The sequence below is a fragment of the Ovis canadensis genome, chromosome 10 (genome assembly GCF_042477335.2).
Source record: "Ovis canadensis isolate MfBH-ARS-UI-01 breed Bighorn chromosome 10, ARS-UI_OviCan_v2, whole genome shotgun sequence".
Lineage (NCBI taxonomy): Eukaryota > Metazoa > Chordata > Mammalia > Artiodactyla > Bovidae > Ovis > Ovis canadensis.
In genome coordinates this window covers 37,576,659-37,594,060 of record NC_091254.1, presented here as the reverse complement: position 1 = coordinate 37,594,060, position 17,402 = coordinate 37,576,659, and the positions used below count along the sequence as shown (strand labels likewise).

At 41.8% G+C, this 17,402-nt stretch overlaps 1 protein-coding gene across 1 annotated transcript in view; it reads left to right on the top strand.

Annotated features, from left to right (window-relative positions):
• Positions 1-9,399, top strand: part of FREM2 (FRAS1 related extracellular matrix 2) — a 156,795-nt gene extending 147,396 nt beyond the window's left edge. The window contains exons 19-24 of the mRNA XM_069601488.1: positions 1,170-1,297; positions 1,392-1,526; positions 2,713-2,839; positions 4,214-4,401; positions 4,610-4,756; positions 6,609-9,399. Of these exons, the coding sequence (XP_069457589.1) occupies positions 1,170-1,297; positions 1,392-1,526; positions 2,713-2,839; positions 4,214-4,401; positions 4,610-4,756; positions 6,609-7,121 (1,238 nt within the window). The 3' untranslated portion in view covers positions 7,122-9,399. The remainder of the gene's footprint in view (positions 1-1,169; positions 1,298-1,391; positions 1,527-2,712; positions 2,840-4,213; positions 4,402-4,609; positions 4,757-6,608) is intronic.
• The last annotated feature ends 8,003 nt before the right edge of the window (positions 9,400-17,402 follow it).

Here is a 17,402-nt window from a genome sequence, read left to right as displayed (position 1 = left end):
ATCACAAGCCATGTGGTACGGCCAAAAAAATAAATTAATTAAACAAAAGAAATAAAAGAAAAATCTACCGAGTTAATTAAGAGGAATTTTCCTTTAGATAGAGAGCATAGCCACAACATTTCCATTCTCTACTTCAAATGCGTTGTTCAGAAATTTGAATTTTGATCATTTATTCAGCAAGCACAGCTCTTTTCCAGGTATTGTAAGAGACTGTTATAATGGTGTCCGAAGTAGCATTTCACTATGATACCTAGTTTCAGACATGTTAGCTTTCTAAAGTATTAGCTACGTAATTTTACTAATTTGGCAGATTGTGCTATGCATATCAATAATGTGGCAGTCACTAATGTCCCATGTTTACGCTTTTCTAAAAATTCCATTTCATCAGAAATAACTTCTTATTCGACTTCACATTACTAAACTGGCTTGCACATTTTACTGGTGTGCCAACTCATGTCAGATTGGAAGGGAAAATAGTTCACGTGCTGTCTTCTGTGTCCTTCCACTTTCTGGATCCAAGCTCTAAACAAAAGAGAGACTAAGGCTGAAGATACAGGAAGAGAAAGATGGTTTGCTGTAATTTTGTGAGTCTGAGTTCCAAAATACAGAACCAAAAAAGAATCATTTAGCTTTATTGCAGCTGACTGTTTTGGAAAAATGAGGATTTCCTGGTCTTTACAGTGTCCTCCTGCATGTCTACCTTTCTAATAAACTGAGTCTTTGTTTAGACACGATTGAGGCAATCTAATTAAAATCAGACTCCCTTTATAAATTGGGTTTTCCCGGATCTGTCTACCCAGATGCGAGTAGACTGAGGTTCACTTCATAGCTTCAGTGCACAATGAATGCATTCACATCAGCCTTTATTGAACGGCTGTGCCTCCCTGGAAAGTAGCCTTGGACCATCTGAGCATTTCTGTACGATTATTTTTTGGCAGAATGATAGAGTGGGAAAAGCACTGCATTAGGAATGAGAAGGCACATATCCCAGCTGTGATCCGGAGAGTCACACAGTCACTCTTAGTCCAGTTTCTTTATCTGAGAAATGAGGATAAGTATACCAACTTTGCAGGCTTATTGTAAGAATACATGCAAAGGCACTTTGAACACTCTAAGCTGTTATGATCCTTTTAACCACTAGACCATTATTGTTGTTGGCACTTTTCTAGCATCCTTCACAAGCTCAGTGATCATGTCAGTCGATCATCCAGGTCTAACCTTTTCCCTGCGTCTCATAAGAAGTGAACCAACCTATAACCAGCCAGTCCAGCAGTGGAGCTTTGTGTCTGACTTTGCAGTAAGTGACTAAGACTCTTCATTTATCTTTGTTACTTCCTTTGATTGCGCCTCAGATTTTTAACTGAAAAACACGACCTCTCTGCTCCTTAAAGGTCCGTGACTACTCAGGTACCTACACAGTAAAACTGCTGCCGTGCACCACTCCATCTCATCAGGAATACCGCCTGCCTGTCACCTGCAACCCCAGAGAGCCTATCACGTTTGACCTTGACATCCGCTTCCAACAGGTGTGTCTCATAGAATGCTTTTCCCGTGTGTACGTGTGTGCGTTTGTGTGTGTGTTAGGTGCTCAGTCATGTCTGACTCTGCGACCCCATGGACTGTAGCCCTCCAGGCTCCTCTGTCCATGAGATTCTCCAGGCAAGAATACTGGAGTGAATTGCCATTCCCTTCTCCAGAGGATCTTCCAGACCCAGGGATCAAACCCTGGTTTCCTTCATTGAGGGCAGATTCTTTATGGTTTGAGTTATAGGGAAGTCCCTTTTCCCATATAGAAGCCCACTTTGTTAAAGGCATAGTTTACTTTTATCAGTTAAAAAAATTTTTTCTCACCCAGTGACTTCAATTCTTGCATGCTGAGAAAAAAGGAAGGGAGCAAGAGAGGAAGGACAGAGGAAAGAATTGCCCTTTATTCCTTACTGGTTCAGTATATCAAATCCACAGTTTAAGAGTATCTAAGGGTTACTTTTTCTTATGTGATCTGGTCTCCTCTGGAGTCTGCTGCCTTGGAGATTTGAGACTTTTCCCCAGAGTTCTGCACTTCTTTGTCTTGTCTTTGATCATTGGGGAGAATGAATATCCTGTAGTTTATGCCACCTCAAAGTACCTAATTGTCAATATGCATTAAAAGAAATATGATAAAATCTTTTGCCCGAGAACTTACACTAAATGTTGGCCTTCCACTGACCGTGATATTTACACATCCTTTATATATCCCGAAAAATCAGTGGAAATAAGCTCAAGCAATGATAGTTAGTCCCATTCAAAAAATGATTTAACCTTGGAACTTCCCTGGTGATCCAGTGGTTAAGGCTTCAGCTTCCAATGCAGGGAGTGCAGGTGTTGATCCCTGGTCAGGAAGCTAAGATCCCTCATGCCTAGCAGCCGAAAACACCAGAACAGAAAAAAACAGAAGCAATATTGTAACGAATTCAGTGAAGACTTTAAAAATGATCCACGTCAAAAAAATGTTTTAAAAAATGGTTTACTGTTGACCATTTTGCCTTCTTAAGAAGGACAAAGCCAGTGTTAGAATTCCTTAAGTCGGTTTGGTTGACATGAAAACTGATCACAGTGCAGTGTTTAGTGTTTTTTATGCCAGAGTACAGTGCGTGTGTGTTTCTGCAAATAATGTGCTTGTGCGCCACCAGAACCATCAACAACACATAAGAGGGCTTTTATGCTTGGTTTTAGGTCAGTGACCCAGTGGCGGCTGAGTTTAGCTTGAACACCCAGATGTACCTCCTCTCCAAGAAGAGCCTCTGGCTGTCTGATGGATCCATGGGATTTGGGCAGGAGAGCGACGTTGCCTTTGCAGAAGGTATCACTTTACAAACGAGAGGCCTGCTCTGTCTGTTTGCCATTGTGTCTGTTGTCCTTTGCTCTATCGGGATTGTGATTGAGGGGGACAGTTACAACTTATTTTATGGTTTTGAGAATGTAACTGGGTCTTTATCATTTTGGCAGGGATGGGGGAGGGGATCATTGAAACTGGATATGTAATTTAATGTGCTTTGCGACCCCATACACTATAGCCTTCCTGGCTCCTCTGTCCATGGGATTCTCCAGCCAAGAATACTGGAGTAGGTTGCCATTTCCTTCTCCATGGGATCTTCCTGACCCAAGGATCAAACCTACATCTCCTGCTTTGGCAGGTGGATTCTTTACCACTGAGCCACCTGGGGCTCCAGATATATGTTACAGGATGATTTTTATTCAGAAAATCAACCTTTATTTCCCTTAGTGAAGTGAAAGTCTCTCAGTCATGTCTGACTCTTTGCAACCTCATGGTACAGTCCATGGAATTCTCCAGGCCAGAATACTGGAGTGGGTAGCCTTTCCTTCCCCAGAGGATCTTCCCAACCCAGGGATTGAACCCAGATCTCCCGCATTGCAGGTGGATTCTTTACCAGCTGAGCCACAAGGGAAGCCCAAGAATACTGGAGTGGGTAGCCTATCCTGTCTCCAGGGGATCTTCCTGACCCAGGTATCAAACCAGGGTCTCCTGCATTGCAGGCGGATTCTTTACCAACTGAGATTTCCCTTAACTAAGTGATTTTTGAAACAAGCCTGGAATTTTTTCCTTGAATGTTTTTTGTTTTTCAGTTTGCATACACTCAATATTTCATACACTCAAGTACATGAGAATGTAGCTCATGGGCTGGGGTTGTGCCTGTCTTGTTCAGTGGTATATTCCCAGAACCTAGCAAAATGCCTTGTACACACAATAGGTGGTCAGTAGTGGCCGTGAAATAGATAAGGAAATACCAGGGAGTTTCATTAAACCCTCCTTTAAAAGCAAATAGAGCTATTTTGGCTTTTTATTGGTGTTTTCTTTTTTGTGTGATCCTATAATGATTTGCTTACATCTTGCCAGCTAATGTATTGTGTAAACTGGACTTGAACTACAACGGGATGTTATGAATGTTAAGTTATAAGCCATGCCTCGAGATTATTCCCACTGGCATGTAAGGGTCAATAAATCTTTAGTACTTGTGTTCCTCTGCCAAGTGGTCCTATCTGAGGCCTGGGAGTGGACCAGACCCTGAAGCTCATGCAGGAAGTTCTTCAACATTTGATACCAGATTAGGAAGAGAAGGGAATAAAGTGTCATTATTGTCATAAACTGTTTGCTGTGTCATACAGACACACCGTATCCCTTAATAGAAAGGACATTTCCTCATGTCTGTTGCAGGTGATATCATTTACGGTCGGGTCATGGTGGATCCAGTCCAGAATCTAGGTGATTCCTTTTACTGCAGCATTGAGAAGGTGTTTCTGTGCACTGGGGCTGACGGCTACGTTCCCAAGTACAATCCAACGAATGCAGAATACGGCTGCTTGGCTGATTCGCCTTCACTCTTATATAGATTTAAAATTGTGGTAAGTGCTCTGACCCAAACAATGCACCAGATTAGACAAAGTTAATTGTTTCTGTCTTCTATTTTAAAACAAAAGCATCTTTTAAAATGAAACCAAATGGTGACATTTTATGGTTAAGGGTATTTGCACAAAACTAATAGGAAAACCTCCTGCGTTCGCAAACGTTGGCATTATCCACAGCAATCCTCATTTTCCTTATTGCCTAAAGGACAAAGCTCAACCAGAAACACAAGCCACCAGCTTTGGAAATGTCCTGTTTAATGCCAAACTGGCGGTGGATGACCCTGAAGCTATCCTCTTAGTGAATCAGCCTGGATCTGATGGATTTAAAGTCGACTCAACACCACTCTTTCAGGTGAGCCAGAAACAAGGTTACCTACGACAGCTGTGCAATCACTTGCAAGCCACTTAACATCGGAATGCCTCAGACGTTTCCCATGTAAGAGGCAGTAATTGCTGTACTGTGTAGAGTTAATGTGAACTTTGAGTAAGATAATGCATGTAAACCACTCCGGACCATCCTGAGTGCATCATGAACACTCCATAAACATTGGCTATTATTATGTTTATCAATATATTCATCGTGTTTTATGTCTGTATGTAATGAAGACCCTTATTCATCCCAGCATATAAATCTAAACCTGTTAGTTAGGAACTCTGGTGGTCTTCTTCAAAATCTCCTTTCATTTGACTTTTCATGACTATCTTTATTAGAGTGATCTTAAATGAACAGCTGGACTCAGGAAAACAATTGTGCACAGCACAGAAATCTCCATTCTTCATAGACCAAAATAGGAAGTGCTAACCTAGAGACAGAAGGCAGATAGATACCCAGGAGACCATAACAGTGAGCAGACAAACGAGACAAATTCAGAGATGTGTTCACATTGTGAATCCTTAGGGTAGCAAGTGCATCTTTTAGGATGTTTACTGAAAATTGACCAAATAGGATGGGCTGGAGAAATATATTACCCTTATTCCACTGAGGGTGTCTCTTGTGGCTCAGCTGTTAAAGAATTCACCTGCAATGCTAAAGACCTGGGTTCAGTCCATGGGTTAGGAAGATCCCCTGGAGACGAGAAAGACTACCCATTCCAGTATTCTGGCTTAGAGAATTGAATGAACTCTATAGTCCATGGGGTCGCAAAGAGTTGGACATGACTGAGCAACTTTCACTTCACTATTTTGCTAAAGAGGGAATTTAAGAAACCATGTCTATTATCCTGAGTCTTTTCAAATAGGAAGTTGAAGTATGATTTTTTTTAATATTTACTTGTTAATTTATTTATTGGACTGTGCCAGGTCTTAATTGTAGCAAGCAGGATCTTTAGTTCCAGCACATGAACTCTGAGTTGCGACATGCAGGATCTAGTTCCCAGACCAGGGATTGAACTCAGGCCCCGTGCATTGGGAGCACATAAACTGAGCCACTGGACCACCAGGGAAATCCTGACTTTTTTTGTTTGTTTGTTTGTTTGTTTTTATTGTTAACCCTCAAAGCATTTGACCTGAAGTCAAATCCTGAAGTCTTTGAAGAACCTTCTTTTCACAGACCCTGAAAAAGGCAGAATAAAGTTTTCTATGGCCTTATATGTAAATACACAGCAAGACACACTAGAAAAAGAGCTCTGAGCTTCAGAAAGTCTTACCTCTAATCCTGCCTCTGATTCTAACTAGTTCAATGATATTGGGCAAGTCACTTAACTGCTATGTATTCTCATTTGCTCATTTTAAAACTTTTTTTAATTTTTAAATTTTTATACATTTTTTAAGGTTACTGTCTTATTTACAGGGATTAATATTACAAGATATTGGCTCTATCTCCACGTCATACAGTACATCCTTGTAGCCTATCTTGCATCCAATAGTTTTTTAATCTCCCACTTCCCAATCCTATGTTGACGCTCCCCTCTGCTGGTAACCACTCATTTATTCTCTATATCTGTGTCATCCGCTCATTTTTTAAGTGAATGTGTTAGACTGTGTGGTCTGGAGTTCTCTGCAGCCCTGACAAATATTTACTAGCACATGCTCCCTTAAGAGTTGTACAGAGTATTTTACAGAGTGCTGTTATTAAATATATTAATTCCTCAGACTAAATTGAATGATTATTCGTGATCTCTGTTATGAATTTCTCTTGCAGAGAGTCATGAATTTTTAGATTGGCCTAGGATTAAATCTTCTAATGAGTAGAATTGTGTTTCTAGGTTGCTCTGGGTCGAGAATGGTACATACACACCATCTACACAGTAAGATCGAAAGACAACGCCAACCGAGGCATTGGCAAACGCAGCGTGGAGTACCGGCACCACTCTTTGGTGAGTCAAGGGAAGCCCCAGGCAGCTACCAAGAGCCGGAAGAAGAGGGAGATCAGAAGCAGCCCTCCGCTGGCGTGGGAAATCGGGGCTGAGAACAACCGGGGAACAAACATCCAGCACATCGCCCTGGACCGCAGCAGCAGGAAGCAGATCCTTCACGGGAGGGTTTCCCCTGACGGCGTCCTCCCCCGGGAGCTCAACAGTCCCAGCTCTGAGGTCAGCCTGCTCACAGTGGTGGGGGGCGTCGCGGTGGGACTCCTGGCGGTCATCCTCACTGCCGTCGCGGTGATGATGCACCAGGGCAAGAAGGGTGCCAGGAGGAAGGACGCGCCCAAGGACCCTGGCAGCCGTGAGCCCATGATGCCCTCGGTGAGCCACCACAGCGACAGCTCGGAGGTTTGATGGCTGCAGGGGAAACCCAGCCTTTTCCTCCAGTGCCCAGGAAAAGACGATCGAAACCCAGTGCTTCTGTCGACGGCAGAGAATTGGGGACTTCTGTGACAAAGCTGCTCAGAGGACCTGACTGTACTAGTGAGCGTTGATTCGCATTCTGTCTGCGTTCAGGCATCAGAGGACACCTTCAGACCGGAGACCACATCTTTCCTCTTGCCCAGAAGGCATCAAGTATATATCCACGTGTACACACAGCCATGGTAGACTGCGACGAATGTACTCACCTTAGGCATTTTCTCTACCCAGTGGAGATGAACCTGGTGCTCACAGACTCCTTCAGAAACTTAACAGGAGTCTCTTGTTGCTATATTGGTGTGAATCTTGAAGGTGCAATTATCACACTGTTTATTCATTATATAACGTTTTAGTACTCTAAAGGTTTTCATCAGTAGTCTTGAAGAATGATAAACACACTGTTTATGGTGACAAGTTTTCTAATAGGTGAAGACAGCATGGAATTATGACCAAGGGTAGCTCAACCCACAAATCACCTTTTTTACCTACTTGAGAGGGAATGGAAGGAAAGATAGAGGGCAAGTAGCTCAGCCACTTGCATTTGCCTTGTTCCTCATCTTCGTCGGATCCTTCTTGTTTCATTTGCTTATTTAATTTTAAATTAAACCAAAGAATACGTTGAGTCTGGAGAAGATGGTTGAAGAAAGACTGCTCTGTTTGGGTACATAGTAAGAAATAGTAGAATTCTTGCATGATAATATACCTTATTGGTGCTCATTTGTGGGACATGAGCAGGATGGCGACAGTTTGATGATGAAGAAATGCCATAGAGTTAGATCCCCATTTACAAGACAATGTTCTCGAAGAACTGAGCCTAGATGTTTGCAGTATTGAACCCATAAATGATAAGGAGAAATGTCATTATGATGGTGAAGGGAGAAAGTGGTATTTATTAATATAATATGTTTAACCAAAGTGCCTCTTACATATACTTTATGGAATAAAAGAACATTTTGACGATGACACATGAGGTTAACCCTCACAATAGCATTACACAATGAGGTCCAAAACTTAAATTGTCCAAAAGGTATTTTATTAGCTTTCTAAGCAGCACCTGGTCCAAACAATGGGAATCCCTTCAACCATCATTCCAGAGATGATCTTAGAGATGGCCAGCATCACTCTTCTTCTTCTTCTTCTTCTTCTTCTTCTTCTTCTTCTTCTTCTTCTTCTTCTTCTTCTTCTTTCGGCCATGCCACAAGGCATGCAAGATCTTACTTCCCCAACCAAGGAGCGAACCTGTGCCCCCTGCAGTGGAAGCTCAGAGTTCTAACCACTGGACCACCAGGGCATCCCCAATCACATTTTTCTTTGATCAAAGAAGAAAGCTTCAGCTCTCTGACATCTTCAGTTCAGTGAAATGAACTGCATTGTGGTCCATCTCAGTATCTAAAAATACTCTTTCCAGGGTTAAAAACCAAGGAATTTGAGTGAGCTTGTTTGATAAGCCTCCCATTGTCTTTCTGAGAAATGTGCTTTCACCAAATAGCAGCATTTTCAGTTGATAAGAGAATATGTCAGTAGTTTAGTGACCAGTCTTCCAAAAGTTAGTACATGTATTTCAAGCGGAAATAGGTCAACAGGAAAAGAACCTGACCTAAAGACTCCCTCTCAAGTGCTGCCTGGGATTCCCTCTCTTGCCTAGGTATAACCTGGCCAAGCTGGACATCCTGGTGGACTGGAGATTTTTAGAAGGTCAATGACTCATCAGTAAAGAAACTGCCTGCAATGCAGGAGACACAGGTTCAATCCCTGGGTCAGGGAGATCCTCTGGAGCAGGGCATGGCAGCCCACTTGCCTGGAAAATCCCATGGACAGAGGAGCCTGGTGGGCTGCAGTCCCTGGGTGGCAAAGAGTCAGACCCGACTAAGTGACTAACACAGTCACAGCGGCCTCCTCAGGTCATTCAGGCACTTTCAAGTTGGTGTCTGTGAGCCCCAAACATTTGTCTTCACTGAAAAAAAGAAGTGATTTTGATGCTGGGAGAGAGGCCGGAAGTAACCAGTGCTTCCCTCTCTTCTTTGGGGCAGCCCTGAACTTGATATTCAAATCCTTTTAAAGAATAGGGTAGACTGTAGTCTTCTTCCATTGGGGAGTACATAAATGTCACCTGCAACAGTGTAGGTGGTCCATGGAAGGACTTCTATACACAGAAAGTACTGTATGACTCAGGAGATCACTTATCAAATAAACATTAATACTTTCTTAATGATCACTTTTCCTTTTATTTTGCTTTCTGGTAGAGGCTTAGCGATTCTTTGGCTTCCTCGTGACTTGCGTAAGAACGAGCATTTCTTAAGCAACTTTAAATAGCATGTGGACTTTTTTTTACAGCTTAGCATTGGATTCAGTTTTATGGAAACTTAAAGCAAGTACTCTCAATTGACTTTATATTACATTTAGTTAAGATGCTCTGAGCCTGATTGTCAAACAACCTTGGGGGTTTCTGTCAGAGTATGTTATCAGGGAAGCGTCATTACAAGAAAGCTATTGTAAACCTTTGGGCCAGGCTGGTTTTATACCAAATTTCTCTCTACAATGAGTTGTTCTGATGAGATGACTTTGGATAAATTGGAGAGCTCACGTAATATAGAAAATGTGCCTTCTAGAAAAATCTCCTCTCTGCCCATCTCCTTCTCTACTTTCCTTTCTCTTCTTCTTCCTTCCCCATGGAGGTGGAGGGAAAAGAGCCTATAGGAAATAGGCAGGTATAGCTTTCTTAAGTATGAACTACTTGGACTTCTGCATCATTTTTTAATATATGTATACTTAATATGTGATTTAATAGATGTCTAATCATTAAAAACTCTTTAGTGGGAAAAAAAAGGCATCAGACATATGCTTTTTTGTACAGTAAGACAGAACCTTATAGAATAGTTTCAATATTCTAGTTTTAGAGAATCACTCTAGTAAAATTAATTCCCATATATACATAAAATAAATACCTGAAATAAATTCCCATAGAGGACAGGGTGTAAGCAGTAATCACTCCTTAAATCTCAGTAGCTTCTGACTCCAACAAAATAAGGTCTATTGACATTGCATAGGAAACACAAAACTCAGTATTAAGCATTAACTGCTCACCTGACATATGAACCATGAAACATTAAAATGCATAAGTGTGTTTTAACATATGGTTTTATTTATTTCAGTTCATTCCCTCAGTTAATGTTTACTGAATGTTCCTCTAGGATTAGCCCAAGCTACTGTTCTTACCCTGGGGCAGGTTACAATCAAATGCGGCTCTTTCTTTGGACTAAAGGGATCAAGATTTGCATTTGTTTCCTTCTTGGATGAAGAAAACACTAAGCCTCTCTGTGAACTATAGTTTAACAATGTCTCTCCACATGAACAGAGGAGTCAGCTCCTCTCCATCTAAAAACCCCACGTTATGGATCATTCCAAATGTAGATCTAACACCAAATATTTCAAATAAGAAATTTAATGGAATCATCCTTTACACAACTGTGCAGAGAAAGCATGTTGCAGAGATGTAAGTCGCTGAGTCGTGGCCAACTCTGTGACACCATGGACTGTAGCCCGCCAGGCTCCTCTATCCATGGGATTTCCCAGGCCAGAATACTGGAGTGGGTTGCCATTTCCTTCTCCAGGGGATCTTCCTGACCCAGAGACTGAAGCCCCATCTTCTGCATTGACAGGCAGATTCTTTACCACTGAGCCACCAGGGAAGTCCCAGTGATGTGGGAGGCCCAGCGTATTTTTCCTTCTTCATTCATGGAAGATAGGTCTACTTTATTCCAAGGATGTGGTGTAACAGCTAAGCTCTTCTGGTTCTTTAACATCAACCTCATGTCCTACAGTCGCACATTGTGATTCACGCAAGCATCCCGATTTGTGAATGATATGAAGAAAGGTCGGCTAGGAATCTGTTGACATTCTACTGCAGAGTGTTTGTGACAAGAGGATTGACTCTGGGCTCAATGCCAAGGGATTCAGTTCTGGAAGCAACAAAGAGCCTCTTTATCAAGTCATCTTACCTCTTATTATTTTCCAAGTTACCAACTCCAAAGTATTAGTCAGTCAATTATGTCCAACTCTTTGCAACCCCATGGACTATATCCTGCCTGGTGTCCATGGAGTTCTCCAGGCAAGAATACTGGAGTGAATTACCACTTCCTTCTCCAGGGGATCTTCCCAACCCAGGGATCGAACCAGTGTCTCCTATGTCTCTTGCATTGCAGGCAGATTTTTAACCATCTGAGCCACCAGCCAACTCACCAACTCCAAAGTCAGTTTTTAAAATGAAAACAGAACTGTGTAAAAACCACAGAGAGCCCTTCCTCAGACAAATCGGTGCTAGGGGTTAAAATAGCCCCAGCCTGAGAAATGTTAGGGTAACAATAACAATGAAATGGAATGACATTTAGATTTTAAGAGTTGGAAATTTGATTTCAGCTACTGCTTTGAAAATATATATTTAGGATTAACTTAGAAATCAATGTTATACTATAATAGGAAAAAGAAAAAAAATATTTTTAAAGATGCAAATAATTTACAAATTAGAATTCACATAATTGTACTAATTTGAAAGCCAGAATATTATGGATCTTTGAAACTTTCATTTTTTTTCTAGCCATGATAGCAATAATAAAAGGATGGAAACAGGTGTCTTCACTGACCATATGGCAAATGAGTAGATCACACATGCTCAACAGCCCAACTTGTCAAGGCTTTAAAAAGTATAATTTGGCCAGAAACTATAAATACTACTCTTAACACACACACAGAGGCTCACATGCATTTTTTTAAAAAAATCACACTTCTAGGAAATGAAATGACCCAAAAACCATAATTTTAACTGGAATTGCCCATTATGAAGATTTTCAAGGTCAACATAATGCTCATTTGTAAAAACAGACCATAGTGGGAGTTTCTTTGATATGAATTCAAAGGTTAAAGTGTTTCCTTAAGAGATCTTTTCCCTAGAACTGATTCTAGTATTATTAATACATAGTAATGACACAGGTTTCTACTTTCTTCTTAGAAACAAACTATCCATATGTTCAAGGTAACCCTGTTTAATTCTCTCTGTTTCCATATCCTTGGATATTAAGAACATAATACTTTGAGGTTTTGGTAGTTATTTTGATAAGAGATTCTAAAACAGAAGTGTACAATATTTTCCTACAGTTTTTACTAAAAAGATTACCAAGAAACCTTTTGAATAGGGGAAGAAAGCTGATTCTTTTAGAACTAAAGTTGATAAGCAATACAGACTAATGTGAGACTCTTCGTTTTCATGGAAGAAAAATGAGAGTGTTGAACTTACAAACTTTTAAACAAGAACGGGGTTTTTTTCCCTTTCCTTTTAAGTGCATTTGCTTTCTGTTCCTTGATATTTGTTTATATTTTTTCAATATTGTGTTTTGCTAAAGAACAAATGTAACAACATCCAAAACAACTGCTCTAGCAACAACATCTACTTTTACTTTGTTTCCTTTCCTTTTTCCCTCCTTTATTTCCTTGTTTCTCTCGTGGGCTTGTTTTTTACCCTCTCTGAGATTTGTTGTTTTTTCAGTAATGCTTCCCTTTTAGTTTTGAAACCATTACTGTTTTCACTAAATCAGTAGTGTTCTCAGTCATCTGAAAGCTGGCAAGTGAGCACAGGGCTTGTGTAGTGTCCTTTCTTTAGAAAAAGTTAAGGCTTTTGGATGAAGAGGGAAAAAAGAACTTCCTGCAAAAGATCAAAAGCCTCGTATTGAATACTGTGATGACAATCTGTGTCTTGATTTTTCTCTCAGTGGAGATTCAACATTGACATTTAAAATGTAAAAAACATCCCTTTAAGAATTTAACTGAGCAAGAATAAAAGGTCAAAGATCATAAGATGAGATTGTTTTGGATGATGGAATACCTTGGAATGAAAAGAATGGCCAGAAACTTTGTTGAAATGTTAACAGTGTTGAAGTATTTCAAATTACAATCATCAAATGCACAAAACTCTTACTGCTGCCCAGATGTGGCTTCCACTGAGTACATGATTGTTTAGACACTCTCAGTGAATTTCTGCTACAGATATTTATTTTTTCTGATGTTTGAGTGATCCTGTAACAGGAAATATCACTGCTGTAGCTAAAAAGAAGAAGAAAGAAAAGAGAAATGTAAACTTTAAAAACTAATATTAAAAACAAAGACCATTATAATAAAAATCACTTAAAAGGTAAGAAGATAATTATTGGTAAGACTAAAAGAAAATTTCTGTAAGGGCCTGCATTAAGCACATTACAAAAAGAAGTACAAAGCAGAGTCTTTGTCTGTCGCTTTAGGAATTTAAGCTTTTGGCAAGATATTTTTTAAGTCCATTTGTTTTTACAAAAAAAAACTTTATCCTGGACAAAGTATGCTTTATAATCATTTTAAGTGCCTGCTTGTGTATCAAGTGCCCTACGAAACACTCAACAAATTTGTATTTATTTAGCCACCAAGTGACATAACTGTGTGTGATAGAATTATTTGAGAACTTAATAGCCTTTGTGATTTTTCCCATGGGAATTCTTCACACACAGTCTAGGTTTTTTTTCTCTATTTACTAAGGCACTGCATATTTGCTGGATATTGAAGTTTATCCCTGGGAATTCAATTATGCAAACAATTTGGAGTTATTCAGTCTTAAGTCCATGTATAAATGAATTCTTGCTACCCCTTGTGTTTTATAACTGCACCTGTTTTCCTTTACAACATATCACATGTTGAATATAAATAAAACCCCTATAAACATAAAGTGTTCAAATGGCTAAGTTATTGCGGTGTATTCTATACCTTTTAGCCACACAAAAATCACAGCATCCCTGTAGTCTGCAATGACTGGCAGTTGCTTTCCATTCTGATTCTAGCCTTGAGCATCTATAGGTTTTCAGCCTGGGACCTACAGGTCTGCCTACCCCAAGACTTCCTTAATGCTGGTGGTAAAACATTGCTTCTCCTCAGGGTCTTAGCGCCTGCCTACCCATTGTAACAGGTGCAGACACAGCCAGAGGGCTGCCAGGGCAATGGATATTTAGAGACAACAACATACTTAAGTGACTAACACTTCATGGGGTGGGGCTGTGGGGGATGAGAAGGAAGGTTGACTAGACCTGGCTAAGCTCTGAAACCCTGCCCAGCTGCCCTGGTGAAGATGAACCAGTTCATCTGATCTGTTGCCAAGGGTCTTTACTGCCAAGGAGATTAGTCACTTCTTTGCAAAGTTAACCTAAGTCAATGGGCTTCCGTGGTGCCTCAGTGGCAAAGAATCCACCTGCCAATGCAGGAGACTCAGGTTCTATCCCTGGGTTGGGAATCTCCCCTGGAGTAAGAAATGGCTACCCACTCCCGGACTCTGGCCGGGAAAATCCCAGGAACAGAGGACACTGGTGGGCTACAGTCCACGGGGTCGCAGAGTCGGACAAGACTTAGCAACTAAACAACAGCAACAAACCTAAGTCAATAATCTCATTTGGTTTATTTTAATATCATTTGATTATTTTAAATCAATAATTTATTAATTTTACATTAGTTCGTATTTATTTTATTTTTGTTGTTGTTGACCACACTGCAAGATCTTAGTTTCCTTGACCAGGGATTGAACCTACACCCTTGGCAGTGAACGCACAGAATCTTAACCACTGGACCACCAGGGAATTCCCTAATATTTTAATGCTAAAAGGAAACAAAAAGACAGCTCTTTATTGCTACTGAAGAAGTGAAAGTGAAAGTCACTGAGCCCTGTCCGACTCTTTGTGACCCCATGACTATACAGTCCACAAAATTCTCCAGGCCAGAATAGTGGAGTAGGTAGCCTTTCCCTTGTCCAAGGGATCTTCTGAACCCAGGGATTAAACCCAGGTCTCCTGCATTGCAGGTGAATTCTTTACCAGCCGAGCCACAAGGGAAGCCCAAGAATACTGGAGTGGGTAGCCTATCCCTTCTCCAGCGGATCTTCCTGACCCAGGGATTGAACCAGGGTCTCTTGCATTGCAGGTGGATTCTTTATCAGGGAAGCCCTGCTATTGAAGAATTACTCCCTAAAATGGGCAAAATACACAAAATTAGATGGGGCTGGGGGATGGGGAAACTCCTGTGTCAAAGTTCTCCCAACCCTTCCAAGACTCAAAGGAGAAAAGGTCATGTTTTAGCAGGAAGGTTGTGATCAGCAACAGAGATGTGTGGATGGATTGGTCAGTCCCCACCACAGAAGAAAAAGAAGGTCTGTGTGCTGGAAATTTCCAAGCTGTGAGGGAGAAAGCCTGGCCTTCAGGAGCTTGGGGAATGGAACCAAGAAAGGGAAGACTGACCATCCAGCTCCCCGAGGATGTTGACAGTTAGAACTAAGATCTCCCTGCCAGAAAGTCACAACTACCCCCAGAGGCACTCAATTTAAAGGAAACATCCCCAAGCCAGAATTAGTCAAAGTGGACCTGACTAGAGAAAAAAGCCATCAGGAGACAAGTCAGGCCCATTTGAGCTGACCCTATACAGACTCCTGCCTAACCACCAGCTGCCATCTCTTAAATGGAAAGTGAAAGTGCTAGTCTCTCTGCTGCTGCTGCTGCTAAGTCGCTTCAGTCGTGTCTGACTCGGTGCAACCCCACAGACAGCAGCCCACCAGGCTCCCCCGTCCCTGGGATTCTCCAGGCAAGAACACTGGAGTGGGTTGCCATTTCCTTCTCCAATGCATGAAGGTGAAAAGTGAAAGTGAAGTCGTTCAGTCGTGCCGACTCTTAGCGACCCCATGGACTGCAGCCTACCAGACTCCTCCGTCCATGGGATTTTCCAGGCAAGAGTACTGGAGTGGGTTGCCATTCCCTTCTCCAGGGGATCTTCCCCACCCAGGGATCAAACCTGGGTCTCCTGCATTGCAGACAGATTCTTTACTGTCTGAGCCACCAGGGAAGCCCAATAAAACTCTTAAATGTAAGTTTTATTATAATTCAGTTATGACAAGGCCAACAGATTAAGAGATAATTGCCATTGAAAAGATACGTATTATACTCAGCTCCCAAAAGGAGCACCAGGGGAGCAACAGTGTCCATCAGGAGGCAAAAGGAGTGAAGGTGAAGTGTAGGCAAGAGCCACTCCTGTGGTTTCCATGGGAAGGGATGGATAAGGCAAGTGAACTGGTTTAGGATGAGCTGAATACTGAGCTGAAATGATTAGGTTTGAATCATTTCACTGGGCTGTAGACAGAGCTGTCTCTGCTTATCTAGTGCCTGGCGCTGGGGTGATTGGAGCGCATAGATCTGGACCAGGGTGTTAGAGCCAGAGAGAGGAGGCCGGTAGGGGAGGAGCTCTGAATTGCTTGGTTTGCATAGGAAAGACACACACGTCTAGGAATAGGAGAAGGCAATGGCACCCCACTCCAGTACTTTTGCCTGGAAAATCCCATGGACGGAGGAGCCTGGTGGGCTGCAGTCCATGGGGTCGCGAAGAGTCGGACACAACTGAGCGACTTCACTTTCACTTTTCACTTTCATGCTTTGGAGAAGGAAATGGCAACCCACTCCAGTGTTCTTGCCTGGAGACTCCCAGGGACGGGGGAGCCTGGTGGGCTGCAGTCCATGGGGTCGCACCGAGTCAGACACGACTGAAGCGACTTAGCAGCAGCTTGGACTCTATGGCTTCCTTAGTGGCTAATATGGTAAAGAATCTGCCTACAGTGCAAGAGACTGTGGCTTGATCCCTGAGACAGGAAAGATACCCTGGAGGAAGAAATGGCAACCCACTCCAGTATCCTTTCTTGGAGAATTCCATGAACAGAAGACCCTGGTGGGCTCCGGTCCACGGGATTGCAAAGAGTCAGATGCAACACTTTCACTCAAGTTATAGAATCAGTTGAATTTACTGAAAAATTTGTAAGTTGTGAATTGTCCAAAAATCATATAAAGCATGATATGGCTTTATGGGGGAAAAACAGGTTAGAAAATCAAAAGTAGAGTGGGATCTCCATTTCGCATTTATATGCAGATAATACCTGTGTGTTGAGGGGAGCACGCGAAGGAGATGTGAGTGGAGATATGGGGAGGCGGAGGGGGAGATAGTGAGTGTGGGCGTTACATGGGGAGTATGGGTGGAGTGTGAAAAGGAGTTTGAGTGTATGAGGATTTGTGTGCACACGTGTGTGCAAGCTCTCAAGAGTCCTAGACACAGTGGAAAACTATAGTGAGCACCCAGACTTCTAGAAACTAAAAGATTGGAACTGAAGGCAAAAAAAGCAAT